The 17,140-nt window shown below is 38.5% G+C and overlaps 1 protein-coding gene across 1 annotated transcript in view; it reads left to right on the forward strand.

Annotated features, from left to right (window-relative positions):
* Positions 1–16,234, forward strand: part of LOC124612302 — a 54,556-nt gene extending 38,322 nt beyond the window's left edge. The window contains exon 5 of the mRNA XM_047140415.1: positions 16,099–16,234. Coding sequence (XP_046996371.1) covers positions 16,099–16,129 — 31 coding nt within the window. The 3' untranslated portion in view covers positions 16,130–16,234. The remainder of the gene's footprint in view (positions 1–16,098) is intronic.
* The last annotated feature ends 906 nt before the right edge of the window (positions 16,235–17,140 follow it).

Consider the following 17,140-nt stretch of genomic DNA (forward strand, 5'->3'; position numbering starts at 1 on the left):
CTTACCTTGTCAGTCCATCTCATTTCCAAGATTCATCTGTAGAACCACATCTCAAATACATCGATTCTCTCCTGTTCCTGTTTTCCAACAGTCCATGTTTCACTACTATACAAATCTGTGCTCCGAACGTACATTCTCACAAATCTCTTCCTCAAATTAAGGTCTATCTGTCATACCAGTATACTTCTCTTAATCAGAAATGCCCTTTTTACCAGTGCTAGTTTGCTTTTTGTATCCTCCTTGCTCTGTCAAAAAAATGGCTCTGAGCACTATGGGACTCAACTGCCGTGGTCATCAGTCCCCTAGAACTTAGAACTAATTAAACCTAACTAACCTAAGGACATCACACACATCCATGCCCGAGGCAGGATTCGAACCTGCGACCGTAGCAGCAGCGCGGCTCCGGACTGGAGCGCCTAGAACCACGCGACCACCGCGGCCGGCCCTTGCTCTGTCCGTCATTGGTTATTTTGCTACCGCGGTAGTAGAATTTCTCAATTAAAATCTACTCGGTGACCATCAATCCTGATGTTAGGTTCATCACCTGTCATTCCATTCTACAGCTGATGGTAGTCATTATTCGCAATTGCATAGTCATCTGATGTGTATCAAATAATTATTCTTCACTTTCACTCAGTATAGCAATGTCATCAGCGAAACCTTTCACCTTGAATTTTAATTTCACTCCTGAAGCTTTCTTTTATTTCCATCATTGCTTATTCGATGTACAGTTTGAACAGTAGGGGCGAAAGACTATGTCCTGGGCTTGCACTCTTTTTAACCTGAGCACATCGTTCTTGGTCGCCTACTCTTATTGTTCCGTCCAGGCTTTTGTACATATTGTGTATTGCCCGTTCCTCCCTATAGTTACCCAAATTTGTCTCAGAATTTCAAACAACTTGCAGCATTTGACATTGTCGAACGCTTTTTCCATGTCAACAAGTGCTATGAACGTGTCTTTATTTTTGTTTAGTCCTCTTTCTGTTATCAATAGCAACATCAGAATTGCCCCTCTGTTCTCTTTACCTTCCCTAAAGCCAAGCTGATCGTCGTCTAACAAATCCTCAGTGTTGTTTTCCATTCTTCTGTATATTATCCTTGTCAGCAACTTAGGTGCGTGAGCTGTTAAGCTGCTTGTGCGATAATTTTCGCACTTGTCAGCCCTTGTAGTCGTCGGAATTGTGTGGATGATATTTTTGCAGGGGTCATATTGTATGTCGCCAGACTCATATATTCTAACCACAAATGTGACAGTCACTTTGTTGTCACTTCCCCCAGTGATCTTAGAAATTCTAATGGAATGTTATCTAACCCTTCTGCCTTATTTGTTCATAAGTCATCTATAGCTCTCTTAAATTATGATTCTAATAGTGGATTTCCTGGACAACCTTTAAATCGACTCCTGTTTCTTCTTCTATCTCATCTGACAAATCTTCCCACACACAGGGTCCTTCAATGTACTCTTTAAACCTATCCTCCTCTCGTCTGCGTTTAACAGTTGGTTCCCCACTAACATTTTAATGTTAACACCGTTGCTTTTAATATCACCGGAGAGTTTTTGACTTTCCTATATGCTGAATCAGCCCCTCCGACAATCACTTCCTTTCCGATTTCTTCACAGTTTTCATCCAGGCATTTCCTTTTATTTTCCCTGCATTTCCTATTTACTTCATTCCTCAGTGACTTGTATTGATTTATTCCTGAATTTCCCTGAACATTTATGTACTTCCTTCTTAATCGATCAACTGGGACATTAAAATCTCAATTTCAGCGGTAGAAGTCTACTATAATTTCTTGTGGTCATTGATTACCTGTGACTATCCTCACACTGGCTTCACGGGCTCTCCCATTAACCAACCGACGAGCAGTTTTGGTTCCCACTCAGCTGCAGATTATGGGCCAGACAAGCAGATTTAAAACGGAAAGAGAATGACAGGAAGAAAAATAAGAGTAAGATTACATTTAGACCAATTAATTGAGTAAAAATAATAATCAAAATCTTTCATTTAGAACTGGAAAAATAAAACCTTTTATTCTACTTGACAAGATTTTTTTTTTTTTTAATTTCGTTGATGCACCCACGTAGAATCCATACATTGCCAAGAGAGGACACCATACCTACAGTTCGGTGAATTTTTTTCGACGGCTGAAGTCTTTCAGGCTGGAGCCTTCGGATTTATTTGCGAATTTTGATACAATATCTGTATTCACATGAGTCCGCTTGCAACTGTCCTTCAGTCTGACTAGTAAAAAACTGGATGACGAGTTGGTGAAGCTTTGTCGTCATTTGCTGACATCCACGTACTTTTCATCTACTGCTAACATTTACGAACAGAACGACGGAGAGGTCCTTTCTCGCCCGTAGTCATCAATTTATACACTGAGGACATAGAGGACAGAGAACTGAGGACTTAAGTATTGCAACCTGTATGTTTCTAGATCATATCTATATTATTTGATATCATGCACGTCATACTCTTAACTGACTTTTAGACTACTTAAAATGTCTTCATACCGGCATAAAATTTACCATCGAGGTCGCAAGTGTTAGGAGACTTTCAGTTCTGGACGTCACGGTTTACAGAATACGTGGCGGTACTCTAGGACATATTGTTAACCTAAAGCTGATTCATACAAGTCGGTAACTGCATGCTAAGATTTGCCACCCACTGAACCAATGAAAGAGCGTCCTTAGGACTCTGGTAAGCATTTTAACGCAGAATCGCGCACATTTGATGCTTGTGTTTCACCAAAATGGATTCTCTGAGAAACAGATACGTCGTAGCCTTTGGACCAATCCCAGAGGTGCATCAAGCGTAGCACAGATCTGTGGCCTTTATTCTTTCCGCTAAGGCATATCCCTGAAAACTGGAGGAATGTTGAGGAATTTCAACCTTAACAGTGTGTTCCGCCCATCTACCAAGATTGGGGTACATCTTGGCTCCGCTAGGGACAATTCGCTACGTAGGATGCCAGTGTGCGAAACTTTACATCGCCGTTGGATTCGCAGGTTCCTGAGACATTGCCCTCACGCAAAGTTACGACTGTCTGAAAAAACGGCTTCATCGAAACATAGTTTAAACTACAGCCAAAGGATAACATTTGACGAGACTCATAGTTGCCAGTACTTCCGGTACCTGGAACAGTGTTTATAAAGAGGTAGACGATGTAATTAAAGAAGACACGGGTTTTCCTCTAAACACCTCAAAAGACCATGTTCTTTGGTGCGGCCAGTCCGCGTGTACTGAGTACGAAATATCGCTGCCGCCACTGTTCTACTAAGAGGACCGTCACCAACCCTCTCTCAGGGGCAGCAAACGTGATGGACGACGCATGCGCTGTGTGTGGTACAGTGGTCTACATTGGACGACGATTTGCAGCCTTGGCATCAGTTTTCGGCAGGATTCAGCAACAGTTGCATTCTCCTGAAGATCCTGGGCATGTGGGGCGCCGAAATATCGAGCCGTTTTGATTTTACAATCCGGCGGAAAATCGGAGGAGACACCCGGTTACCGGGAATGTTCTCTTGCGGTACAGGTGGCGGTCAACTTGTCTCAGAACCCGCCCCATTCTAGTGCAGCAGCAAAAATGACTGTATACCGCCAACAGGCAGACCAGTAGCCCAGTCAGCGGTATGTGCCACAGACCCATGTACAGTGTCGCTACTATAGGAAATTTTTTCCTGTTTCCAGACATGCATTCAGATCCGTGACATATTGCACTTTTCCTTCGCTGTTTATTTTTTATTATTAATCATATTATTTTTTTACTTTTTCTAATTCTTTTACTAGTAATGGATCACAAACTAGTGAATTCGGTCACTAAAATACTCTTGTGTAGTCTGCCTAAATTGTACTGCAATTTTGATAAACTGTAGTGATTTCGTTGTATTCACCAAATACACTTGGCGTCAAAAACCGAAATCGTAGGAAGATAACTCCCTACCACCGAATGTAACTGCTGTTATGAAATTGCATTCTTACATGTAGAATCTATACATCTTCTTCGCACTTCCTATTACGATAAAACTGGAGGAAGTACAGAATAACTACAATTTACAATAAATGATTAAGGAAAAACAAACATGACGAATTTAAGTGTGAAGATGATGCTTGACAATGTGGTTAAAGTTCACTTGCACTGTTATAGCTTTGAACACTGGTCTAGTCCAACGTGTATTACAGTTGCAGGTAGTCAGTATGGGTGTGTACAAGATCAGCAAGGCATTACACGTAAAACTATTTGATTAAAACACCAGAAATTCTCTGCTCTTCGCGTGTATCGATGCATTAAAGGAATATGGAGAGGTGAAGTTGAGGAACATGATTCAGAGATTCGATTTAACTGGTGATTTTGGAGCTGCTCTTGAGGGAAGCCGACTACCAATTGCATCAAGTTTTGCTGAAGAGGTTATTGTTTGTACAGCTGAGAGTGATGGACCCAATATGCGATCTGCAAGCAGTCCACAAGCTGTGTTACGACAGCTGAACATTCATTCCGAGGTCCACCGTCCGAAGTGTGGTGCAAACAATGATCTTTCTAGCATGACTTACAAATGTTTCCGAAAAACATTATCGCCCTTCTATGATTCTTTTTTCATGAGGGTCCTCTCAAGTAGCGAAAGTTTAATCATAACCACTCTGCAGAACGTCCATTTGGACTTTTCTTAGCCACGACGATGGATATATACAATTGCTGTCTTGAGGCATGGTGTTAATACTGTCCGACTCGCGACGGTAGGGGTAGAAAATATTTTGGGCTGTAAATTAAATTCGATGGCTCTCATTTTCTATCACAGAAACGAACACGATCCATTAGCTATGTGATCCTTTAATACAAACGCGCCCCCACAGGAATGGCTATGTGAGTTCCACCCTTGACAGACCAAACTCACACAGCAGAAAATTCATTAGGACAAACGCAGACCAGTCCCGCCGCAGTTTGGAGAACAAGACGCGTGACTGCAGTTTTGTTCAAAAAAATGGTTCAAATGGCTCTGAGCACTATGGGATTTAACAGCTGAGCTCATCAGTCCCCTAGAACTTAGAACTACTTAAACCTAACTAACATAAGGACATAACACACATCCATGGCTGAGGCAGGATTCGAACCTGCGACCGTAGCAGTAGCGCGGTTCCGGACTGAAGCGCCTAGAACCACTCGGCCACAGCGGTCGGCTGCAGTTTTGTACTTCAGATTCTGTGATCAGTGTCTTTGCGCAGAAACAACAGCGACCAAATTACTGCATCCATCAGAGAACGGCACCTTTGCCTCAGTTAAGTTACTCTTGGTGCAATCAATCAATCAAGCAAATAAACTGGCACACCAACTATCTCTACATAAAATTTGAGCATGACGGCACAAAATCTAAATAAATTTTATTAAATATCATGAAATCGGCCAAACACCGTTACATGTACCTCCGCACACCAAGAATTAATCCACAAGACTAATTTCACTAAAACTTACCATAAGTAAAACATACATAACATACATACAAAATAAATTCCAAAAAATCTTAACTTATATCTATGTACAAATGAGTTAGTAACGTTTCACCACAAAGTGAATGTTTGAAACGAAGGTGGTTCCGATTAGTGCCAACGTTCAGTCCAATATATCCGTCTTGGTAACTGATGCTACCAGAATAGTTTACCAGAAAGTCTGTGCCTACTTAAATATTGATACACACACACACACACACACACACACACACACACACACACACACACACAGCTCCACCACGTCCAGCCGCCATGTCATGGTGCAAGTGCCATTCAAATGCTGCCCTCGACCAGACGCTATGTTTCACATATGAACACATTCTGCATTGTAACAGACTTTTAGTACACTCTCAGTGGAGTAGCGCGGCGGATTGTATTCTAATTTGACACATGAATTCCACTTGAGAACTATTCAGGTGAAATCAGACAGATGCATAACATAGTCCGTGTTGTGAGCCCTCTGTGGCGTCTGACCATAGCGATGTTGCGCGACTCTGGAGGCTCAATTTACACTGTGGGGTCCTCTTCGTGTATGGTACTATCTCTTATACGTTGCATTACACAGAAGATTGTTTTTACAGTCAGGTATATCCCACGATACTTAGTTTGTTAAAATGTTCTAAGAGCTTTTGTATCATTCATTTTAGAAGTTCCATTGTACATTACTGTCTCCTATTGTGTATATAATTGTGTTTCTGCGTTATTTGTAACACAGTATACTTATTTATTACATATCGTATCGGTAGCATATGTTTACTATATCTTTCCGCAACATTATTCGATCTGTTCTGTACTTCCCGCATTCAGAACGGAAGCTATTACCCACTACTGGTCCCCGACGCAGTTTCTGATGCGTCACTGCAACTGTCCCTTCTGGAACCTGCTTTCATTCAGCGGTCCCCGCCACCTGCACCCCAGGAGTGGACTTAGCACATCCTTCCAGCTCACTAACATCTACCTTCTTTAGCGCGTACTTTTCAGGCCCGACGGCCTTTGCCATATTGAACCTGTGATCTGTCTGTCTCTATTCTCATTCATGCAACGAGTTTAAAACATCACAAACTGTAACCTAATCTGAAAATTGTCGTGAAGTAGCTGATAGAAGAAAATGTGGAAATCGTCTAATGCATTGTATCATAATGCTTGCAGAACATTCCTTTGGCTGATCCAACCAGTATATTCAAGTTGTGTCACAGTGACATGAATGACAATCAATAAAACTTTAGTTTTCATTCGCTTATCAGATGGTGTTATTTTTAGTTCTTGCGTTTTATTAACCACATCTGCATTACCATGACATTTTTAATGACTGAAAAAGAACGATAAGCAACGAGGTATATTAAAAACTAAGTAAAACTTGCAGTGTAGTGTTTTTTTTTTTTTTTTTTTTTTTGTAGTGATTGCAAAGATTTGAAGAATAAATAACGAAGTAACGACATTGGCTGCAAATAAAAGGGTAAACATAATGCTGCATGGAGAAATATTTGAACATGATAAGCTTTAAATACCTAGGGAGCATGTTAGAAACCGACTGGAAGAGCAGTACAGAAATTAAAATCAAGACAGCAAAGGAGAAAGAGGTGTTTTATAAGATAAGGAGGAATTTCTGCAGAAATATGGACAAAGAAGTCTGGAAAATAATGTATTTCCTATGGGCTGTGGTTTTGATGGTGCTGAAGCTCTGGACACTGAGGAAGAAAGACAGAACAAGGCTGGAGACCTGTGAAATGTGGACTTGGTGGAGGACGGAATGAAAATCTTCAATAGAGTGAAAACTGAAGAGATAATAGAAAAGTGCAAGAGCAGAGAGAATGACTGTATGTAACAAAAATAAGAAAAACTAGCTATACTGGACACGTATTAACAGAGAAGAAGCGGATCAGAGAAAGAGTGTTAGAGGGGTATGTGGAAGGGAAGATGTGGCGAGGAAGGAAGAGATCTGAGAATGGTTCAAGAGGCTCTGAGCACTATGGGACCTAACTTCTAAGGTCATCAGTTCCCTAGAACTTAGAACTACTTAAACCTAACTAACCTAAGGACATCACACACATCCATGCCCGAGGCAGGATTCGAACATGCGACAGTAGTAGCAGCGTGGTTCCAGACTGAAGCGCCTAGAACCGCTCAGTCACAACGGCCTGCTAAACAAGTGTAATGAGTCACAACAAGTGTGATGAGTCATTACACCCACTCCTGTTTAACTTAACAGTAGACGATATAACTGATGCCATAACAAAGAAACCAGGATATAAAACTGGAAACAAATGTGATAAATGCTATAATGTATGCTCATAGAGAAGATAATTTTCAAAAATTGCTTAACCAATTCAGGAAAACTGCTAGGTAATATAACACGGAAATCCCATCTAAAAAACCATAGGGTATGGTAATATGAAAAGCACATTTAAAGTGTAAATTAGAAGTAGATGGTGTGTCAATTTAACAAGTGATGAGCTTCAACTAACGCTTACTGTATGAAGAAACAACTGACGGAAAACTAAAAACAATTAAGAAAATAGTGCATGTTGTTGTGATATATTCAGCATAAACAAGAGCGGAAATAGAAAAAAATGTAAAACAAAAGTTAATGGCAATGGAAATGAAAGTAGTAAGACAGATCCTGGCAGTAACCATGCGTGACAAGAGAACAAATGTATCTACAGTGGACCAGTGTGGAATACAAGATATAAATTAATTGAGGCTGACACAAAAAGAAATTGGGAGGATAATATGGAAATGTGAACCGCGCAAGACTAATTAAAATTGGAAAACATGGACGACTGCAAGGGAAACGATTGCCTGGACGACCACCCAACAGATGGGACAACAGTTGGTCTAATTCGTCCATGGAATGAGGCAGACAAATAGTGGAAACTCTAATGAGGAGCAGAAGTAGAAGATCTGACACTGTCAGAAAACACGATCAACTTAGACGATTTTGTGAAGGCACGTTCCAAAATCTAACGGCGCTACAGCATTTGATACTAGAAATGCGAAGATTATGTCACCAGATCATTGTCGTGCATATCAGATTCATGACTTTCGGTCGTACTGCACAGGAGATAATGTGAACACTGTAGGGAACTGATGGAAGAAGTGGAATCGAAGACGGACGTTCACTATTTTGTAGTTAAATGCTGCGAATGACTATTAAGCTCTCTTTCCAGCTCTCGTTCACACATACTCTTTATGGGGTCTGAGAAGCATTTCTTACTTTCTGTCCTGTCCCTCTCATTGTATTCGAGCATTCTTGCTGAAAGTTAGGTGTTGCGATTTGTTTCTGTGGCTGATAATGAGAGGTGGTATGACAGTGAATCTGATTTTGTAGGTAGCTTAATGTTAACTGTTGGTGACAAGAGTTAAACTGTGAGACTGCGTGGATAATTCTAACTTCGATATCTTAAGGAAACCAAGCTCTGCCTGGAACTTATTGCAATCACAAGATCTATAAACCTCGATTGAAAAAAGCTAATAACATTGAAAGTAAAGTTGGTCCCTGTGAAATTTAATTAATAGAAGAATCTGTTCACTACACATTTTGTCTAACCTGGGTGCAAATGGCTCCCATAGCTACTGCACGTCTAGATAACAGAACTGCAAAATCTAACTACAGAGATTGCAATTCGCACTCTAAAACATTGCTATCATTCTTGCTTCACAGTTTTTGATTATGGGTTTCGAATAAATTGAAAATTAATTGACTATTTGGATGTGGACAATGACTCTGGTTTAAATAGACTCAATTCCAGTCTCATTTCCTGTAACTTAATAAATTTATGAAAGTTCAAAAAGAGTTAAGCTGCCCGTAAACTCGCGTAGCAGTAATCTAAGAATTAGAAAATGTGAACTTCACATGTATAATTTCAATATCTATTTCTTAAATCCATTTCTCTCTCAATGATCGTAAATCATAACAAAAAATCAAAAGCAAGAAGCTTCTGGATGTGGATGTCTGACGAACCAGGAATGCTGCATTATTAAACTGATACGCTAATGAAACAAACTTCATCTTTATCTGTAATCCATTCTTCGCAAATATAATAGTACCAAAGTGAAATCAATTTTTTTCTATCTGGAATAAATCTTCTGCTGATTCATAATATTTGTTCTTTTTGGTACCAATTCAAAACCGAACTGTTCACATCTAGCAACAGAGTTCAACTAACTGTCTCCTCTTCTCTCCTTGCGATTGAGTGGTAACTCTGCAGCGCCTCTTCACAGAGAAATGATTATTTTTGATTCATCTCTATCGAGGCTGCGCCCGCATGTCTAAGAAATTAAAACCTTACGAGCGCTATTTCAGACGTCCGAAACAAGAAAAGTTCCTACAAAATTAACATACATACTTTTCATTGTCCCTCGACCTCTCTGGCCGAATTTTGCTGGATGAGATTTGTAATTAATAGAGATTAGACTGCAAAATTCGCTAACGGAGTTAAAATTCAAAATTCATAAGTATAGATAAACGAATGATAACTGTAAATGGTGTAAAGCGATTGCAGGTTCCAGAAGTTACAAACTGTTTTCAACTGTCGTTCACAGGCACACTAACAGTCCATCACATACTGGTTTAAATTGTGCACAGGCGCATAAACAGTCCACAACAAATTGCTTTAAGTAATCGTGTACAGGATCAGCAGCAGTCCATAAAACTTTGTGTGTTCAAAGCGTCAGTAGGAAAACAAATACGGTAAAATTACTGTTTTATACACCAATACATAAGCTATGTAGCTATCGTTGAACTACATGTACTCAGTGAAAATCATCTTAAACTTGAGTGTTCCCAGTAAATCCCTTAAAAAAATCATCGAAGTGTGTCTTGAAGTAAACAAGGGTTGGAAGGACTGAATGCAAAATCATTTACATCACTGTACTGGATTATTTGTGAGGCAAAGCGTAGACTCAGAAAATGCAGTATTGGTCTATAAATATTCGGATGACGTCTCAGGGCCAAAGTCACTCACAGTAGCACTGTAAAGTCCCATAGTGTAGTAGCATTTTCTCACCAAATGTTTTTGAAATAAAAAGAATAAAATCCAGTTCACATGAACTAACAAATCGTTATTGTAAAAATACATCCACACGTTACAAAAGGGTTTCATGGCGTAGAAGAGAATGTCCAAATACGCCTATGAATTTTCTGATTCAGTGAAAGATATAACATGCAAACAATTATACGAATGAAAAAATACTTCAGCTAGAATAAAAATTGAAATGTGTGTATATTACCATATGGAAACATCTAAAGTTAGTTTGCTTAAGAGAAAGAGTTAGTTGGTTGCATTCAAGACCAATCCACAACATACAGGTAAAGCTGACAAATTACCATAAAGATTGAATGTCAACATTACATGTGATTCTTACATCAGTGGTACACCGTATTCTAGGTAAGAAAAGACGAGAAAAACATCGTGTGTATAAAAGGAATTAACTGAGGATAAAAATTATAGCATTTTAGTACAAATATCTGTAAGACAGCTACAAAAGTAAAAGCTGTCGTAGATACTCTATCAAGTAATCGTGAAACATAATGCAATTTTCTATAAAATCCATTAGCTCGTTCAACAGTTCAGAAGGAAATCGGATGGGGCAATAACGGTTTGCGCACAAAATTATTGCTGTACCTGTCAAAAGAAATCAAATGAAGGCGAAAATGTGGCCACAGATGCTATATTATCACTATTATCTACAAATATGCTTGGCTTCCACGAAAATGCAAGAAAGACAAAATGGTACCAAAAATACTTCGCAGCTATACGTAAGTAAGATAAATAATTGTGCTAACTGTTAGTAAACATAAACCAGTCCGTTAAGCTGCGCTCAAAATGTAGAAAGTGTCATTAACCAGTTAAACGACAGAGAAGGGTTCTTAGGTCAAGCAGAACCAGACAGTTGTCAAGTCAAGCCCATGAACGGAAGTGTTAGCCACCACAAATATCACCACTCGTACAGAAAAGTTCTCACAGGCCAAAAGTTCTCATTACGATGTTTCATTTAAAGTAATAAATTTCCCAATACATCTCGTCTCTTTTAATAAGAGGTCTCCTGCTCTAGACAAAAATCACTACACAACAACAACTCAGAGTGTGGACTGCAACCAAATCATCACATAATACCTAACAGGCCACAGCCTCATTCCCTTTCTCCTGAAATCTTAGAACATATCACCTCAAATACGTAATCCGAAAGTTCAAAAAATCACCTAATTCATCATCACTAACTCCGAATTACTTTCATCACACACTATATATTAAAAAAGAAATAAAGTTCGTAGACGGAGTCCCTACAGGTGCTACTTCGTGTTATTATGTTCAGAGTTCCAAAGAAAAACTCTGTCTGTTCCGCAAATCCGTTTTGTACAACATTTGTCACAAACATCCGGTTGTTGCATGTATCAATGAGTTATCCCCAAGAAAAATTCCATTACTGAACGCAGTACCCTATGTTAACAACCAACACTCATAGTTTTCTTCCATTGCACAACTCTACTCGTTTGAAAGTTGGTGCTTCTTTCTTTGGAATGTAGTTTTGCCTAAATATTTGTGTGACACACTCAGCTAGAAAGTTTCTTTATTAGTGACGTAATTTATATATGAAACAGTAAAGGTCATTTACTAACTAATATACATAAAGTGAAACAAATACAAAGAAATGGAAAACCTCTATTACCTTAGGCAAAGAAAAAGTTATGATCTACACACACACAGGATGAACTGGCCTACGACTTAACTTCTATATCCCATCGTTAGTGAGATAATCACATGTATCAAAACATGGCTGTGCTAAGAAATGTGTACCAACCAGCAAAAAGAGGAAGGATAAGAATTACTTTACAAAATTAATTGATGTTTTAGTTTGATGTAGCCTGTTAATTTCCTGTTCCTGCAATGAAAAATTCTTCTCTAAATGCAATGTAACTAGCGCATCATTGTTTTGTAGCAATATACGTGACTTCTCAAAGTCCAGTACTGCTTTTCGTCTGTTTAAGAAATCCACGCCAAGCATAGTTTCTGTTGTTAGTAGTCGAACGATCCTGAAGTTTACATAACAAGTGGTACCTAGTACAGTAAAAAAAGATAAAGAAACTGTAAATGTGGAATAGCTCCTCTAACTCTTGTTCTATGTAATAGTAAAGTAGAAATAGTTTCATCCGAATAATATTTATTGAATGCTGCATCAATGGTACTGAAACTGGAAAGCCTAGATCTAAAACTGCATTTAAAGTGTGTGTGGCTTTTTTTATGCTGATGACGGGATGATAAGTTCGTTTTTGAAGTTCCTCTTTTTCCTGTAACAATGTCTCCCTGGGGTCTTTGTGCGTGAACCTTCTGTAGTCTACTCCTCTAGTCACTGTCGTTCGCCCCTGTCACATTGCTGTGAAGTAGCTTGCAAACCTTAAACTGTTTGTACAGCAATTGTCTGTTCTGCAGTATTAGAATTAACTTGTCGTGGGTGTAACGACTGTCCGATTCATTCAAAACTAAATTTTGCTGTTGTCTGCAATTTTCGTCTCTCCTATTCCCATATCTATAACTTTCTCGGAAATTATGGCTTTGTTGTCGTTGTAGTTGTGATTGAGTGGTTGCTACCTATTCATATGCAAATTGTTATTCGTTTGTATGTAATTGTTTAATTGTTTTCAAAATTTCTATGATGCTGTGGAGGACTGTCCATGTTGCCCATTGCATTATAAAAGCACTGGTTGTTGTGATAAAAATTCGGAATTTGTTGCAGGTTGTGTTGTAGTGATCTAGTGAAACTGTTATTCCCCTGATATGGGTTTTGGCACTGTAGTTTATTCCCGTGTGTTCTTTCTCTGTAGTCACTAAATGATCTGAAATGTCCCCGATTCATATTGTCATTGTGGTTGTGGTTGTTCTGATAAAGATTTCTTTTTTACGTACATTCGGATACTTGTATCTCAAGCAATTGCAGAACGTCACGGAATGCATTGATGTTTCCTTTCTGGTATCCAGTCAGCAAAGAAACACATAAAGATCTAGGAATTTTAGAAATACAAAGCTGGATTAAAGCAGATTGGCAAATCGGATCTATTAAATATTGGTTCTGCGTAGCCACATAGTCGAAGAAATGCGTTAAAGTTGCAAATTGTGAATTTTCAAAATATGGCAGGCTGATGAGTATGTCCTCAACTAGACACTACGTGGTCTCTGACCAGTACGCTGCAAGAAATGCATTTTGAAGTTCATCTAAAGAAGAGTTTTGTCTTCCTGTGGGTCGCATCCGCGCCACTGGTTCGTCTTCCAAACAACTGCAAATATATCCTGACTCGTATGTCACTGACCAAGCAGGTGTCGAAGAAAAGGTAAACTACTGTATCCAATCTAAAGGATGTACATCTTTGATGCCATTGCGAAAAACATAAAATATCCTAACGGATAAAAAATTTTGGTAGTCAGATCCGTCGTGTTTTTTTAAGTCATTAAATTTGTGTTTGGTTGAAATACGTTTGTGACTGTTCGCGCTCATTTTCAAAGTATCTTTCACGTCTGAGTCGGCCAAAATGTTGTTATTGCACGAAATCTTTTTCTCATCCGTGACAGCTCTCATTACAATCAGGTGTCGCTTGGTCTTGTGGCAAATGTTTTTCAATGTCAGCTAGATGAGTGTGTAACCAATTTATTTCCTGTTTGTGCTGCTTGTTTACTGTCGTAAGTCCGTCCTTAAAATGCTCTAAAGATTGAAATGTTTTCGTTTCTTTACAGTGTATTCGTTGTGTGTCTGCTGGGTAATCGTCTGTGTTTACTTGGAATTGCTCAAGTTTGAAAGTTCATGAAATTGTGCTTTCAGTGTTTCAAATTTTACTTTTGCTCTGGTGTCAGTTTTATTTGTTTCTGTTTCCAAAGTCTGTAACTGTTCCGCATAGTTTTGTAATTTCCGCTGTATTTTACCGACTTTGGCACATGTAAATACTTGCCGCTGTGTTCCATAACTTAATTTTGTGTTTTCGTTATGTATCTGTAACTTCGTTAAATTTTCTATCAACCTCAGCCACAATCTGAGAAAACTAAAATTGTGATTGTGTGTGTGTTTTGACAGTTTCTTCTGTTTCTGTGGAGATATTACTTAATTCTGTTTTGATGAATGTCGTCACATTCTTTACGATTGAATCAATACTTTCTTTTCGATTTGCTTCAAATATTTTGCCATGTCCGTGTAATTTTGTTTAATGGTGCCTCGATAATTTATTTCCTAATGTTTTGTTACCTTCTTGTAATTTTGTCTAGTTATTTTGTTGTTTTCTTGTAACTTTGTTGGAAGGGGAGTTGATAAACGATTACCTAATATTTTGTTACTTTCTTGTATTTTTTCAATTAATTTGTAGTTTTCTTGTAATACATGCTGAAGCATAAGGTCAAGATCGTTTTTCTGCGAATAACTCGTGGTAACAGTTGTGTGATGAATTGTTTGTTCGTCTGTATTTTAATTCGCTGCCGCTTTTCCCGAACAATTTCGCGAGGAGTAATCTTGATTTGACAGTTCCATGAAAATATCAGCATGATCCCCGACGCCTGAATGTAGAAAAACTGTCGCCATGTGAAACTTACAGTTTCGATTTGTTTTTGTAAATGAAAGTGGGTCTGAAACAGAATGGGAATATGTAAGTAGCGTAACCCTTAATGTTGACGAAAAAATTCAGCTGCGAGCAAGCATAGCTACCATTAACTGCGAAAACCTTAAGAAAATTATGTTGTGTGTCTGGAACTTACTGTAATCGCAAAATCTGAATATTAATTTTGATAAAAGATAACTGATTACTGCGAAAGTAAAGTCAGTCCCCGAAAAGTTTAGTGAAAGGAAGATTCTGTTCACTACCCAGTTTGTGTTACCTGGATGCAAACTGCTCTAGTAACTACAGTACGTCTGTATAACAGAGGTGTAAAATTTAACCACAGAGATACGCAGAGGTGTAATGCGTGCTTTAAATACATTACTATCATTACTGGTCCATAACTTTTGTTATTGGTTTTAAATAAACTGAAAATTAATCGACTCTTGGGATATGGACCGTGACTCTGGTTTAAATGAACTCACTTCCAGTTTCATTTCGTTTGACTTGATGAAGTTTAATGAAATTCCAAAAACTGCGAAGCCTTCCTGAAATCACGTAATAACAATCTAATAATTACAAAAATTGAACTTCAGGAGTATAATCTCTCGTTACACACAATTCCCAAAACTAGTTCTTAAATCTATTTCTCTGTCCTAGCAAAAATGCAGATGCTAAAAATGTTCCCTATCTGGATATCTGACGAACAAAAAATGCTGCATTTTGAAACAGCTACCAATAATAAATCAATCTTTGTCATTACCTGTAATCCAGTCTTCACAAATGCAGTCGTACCAAAGTTAATCAAAATTCTTTTCCTCTCCAGAATACGTCTTCGGATTCATAAAATAATTCAAAAAAATTCGATTGCTTGTCGCTTGTTGCTGTCTATGTCGAGGCAGCGTACACATGTATAAGCAATTCCAACCCTTCGAGCGCGATTTCAGACGTACAAAACAAGATAAATTCCTACAAAACACTTCTCATTGTTTCTTAATGATCGTTTTGTTTCTTCTTTTTTAGAGACAGTAAATGGCTTTGGATTTGGACGTAGCAACAACTTCAACGCGGAGCTAATGGAGATCCTAAGACGAAATCGGCGTGTAATGGTCTACTGAATATATATTCATATATAACCTGCATCACTTTAAATTTTGACAAATAAAATAACGCCTCTATGTGAGGAATATATGAAATTCACCAAATAAATGTATTCTCAGACTGATGAATATTTGTAATCAGTTGGTCACATTTACTTGAACATTAAACCTGAGCACCTCTTTCCCTGATATCTTTCCCGATGTACTCAGTATAACTACTAATGCATTTACATGCATTTCAATTCACAGGTAATAAACACAACATAAAATCGACTATTATTTCTTAACTGAAGTATTATGATACAGCATTACTTTGAACTCAGATTGTCTCTCTAGCTCATATGAAAAGATGATAAATACTGTGGGCCAAGAACATTACGTAGCACACCTATATGCAGTGGTTGTGGATGTAAAAACGATGGCATATAATCATAACGCCGCTACTCTGATGGACATTAAATATTCTTGAAGGGACAGTTGACACAGTTAGCGGTGATGTGGAATATGTGAATGGGATGAATTTAAGTATAACACAATTATGAAGCGGCTACAAGGGTAGCGGAGTACGTGTGGAGTGCACATGTGGGTTTTCTGGGTTAGAGAATTCCATCCCTAGGCCCGACAAGACGCCTTCTGAGACGCGAAAGGGTAGCAGTTATCAAAACACGACATGGAATGACAACATTAATGTGATAACGGTATACTGCAGGAGAGTCTATAGAAATGTCCCGAAACTGCTCCCATTAATAAACGGTCATAATGCCCACATAGTACTAGGGACGGAAAGTTATCTGAAACCAGATGTAAGCAGTAATTAAAGTCTAAACTCACATTGGAATGTATACCGCTTAGACAGGGTGGACAGTGAAGGCGGAGGAGTGTTTATAGCAATAAAAAGTGCAATAGTATCGAAGGAAATTGACGGTGATCCGAAATGTGAATTAATTTGGGTGAAGGTCACGGTT

The sequence above is a fragment of the Schistocerca americana genome, chromosome 4 (assembly GCF_021461395.2).
Source record: "Schistocerca americana isolate TAMUIC-IGC-003095 chromosome 4, iqSchAmer2.1, whole genome shotgun sequence".
Classification (NCBI taxonomy): Eukaryota; Metazoa; Arthropoda; class Insecta; order Orthoptera; family Acrididae; genus Schistocerca; species Schistocerca americana.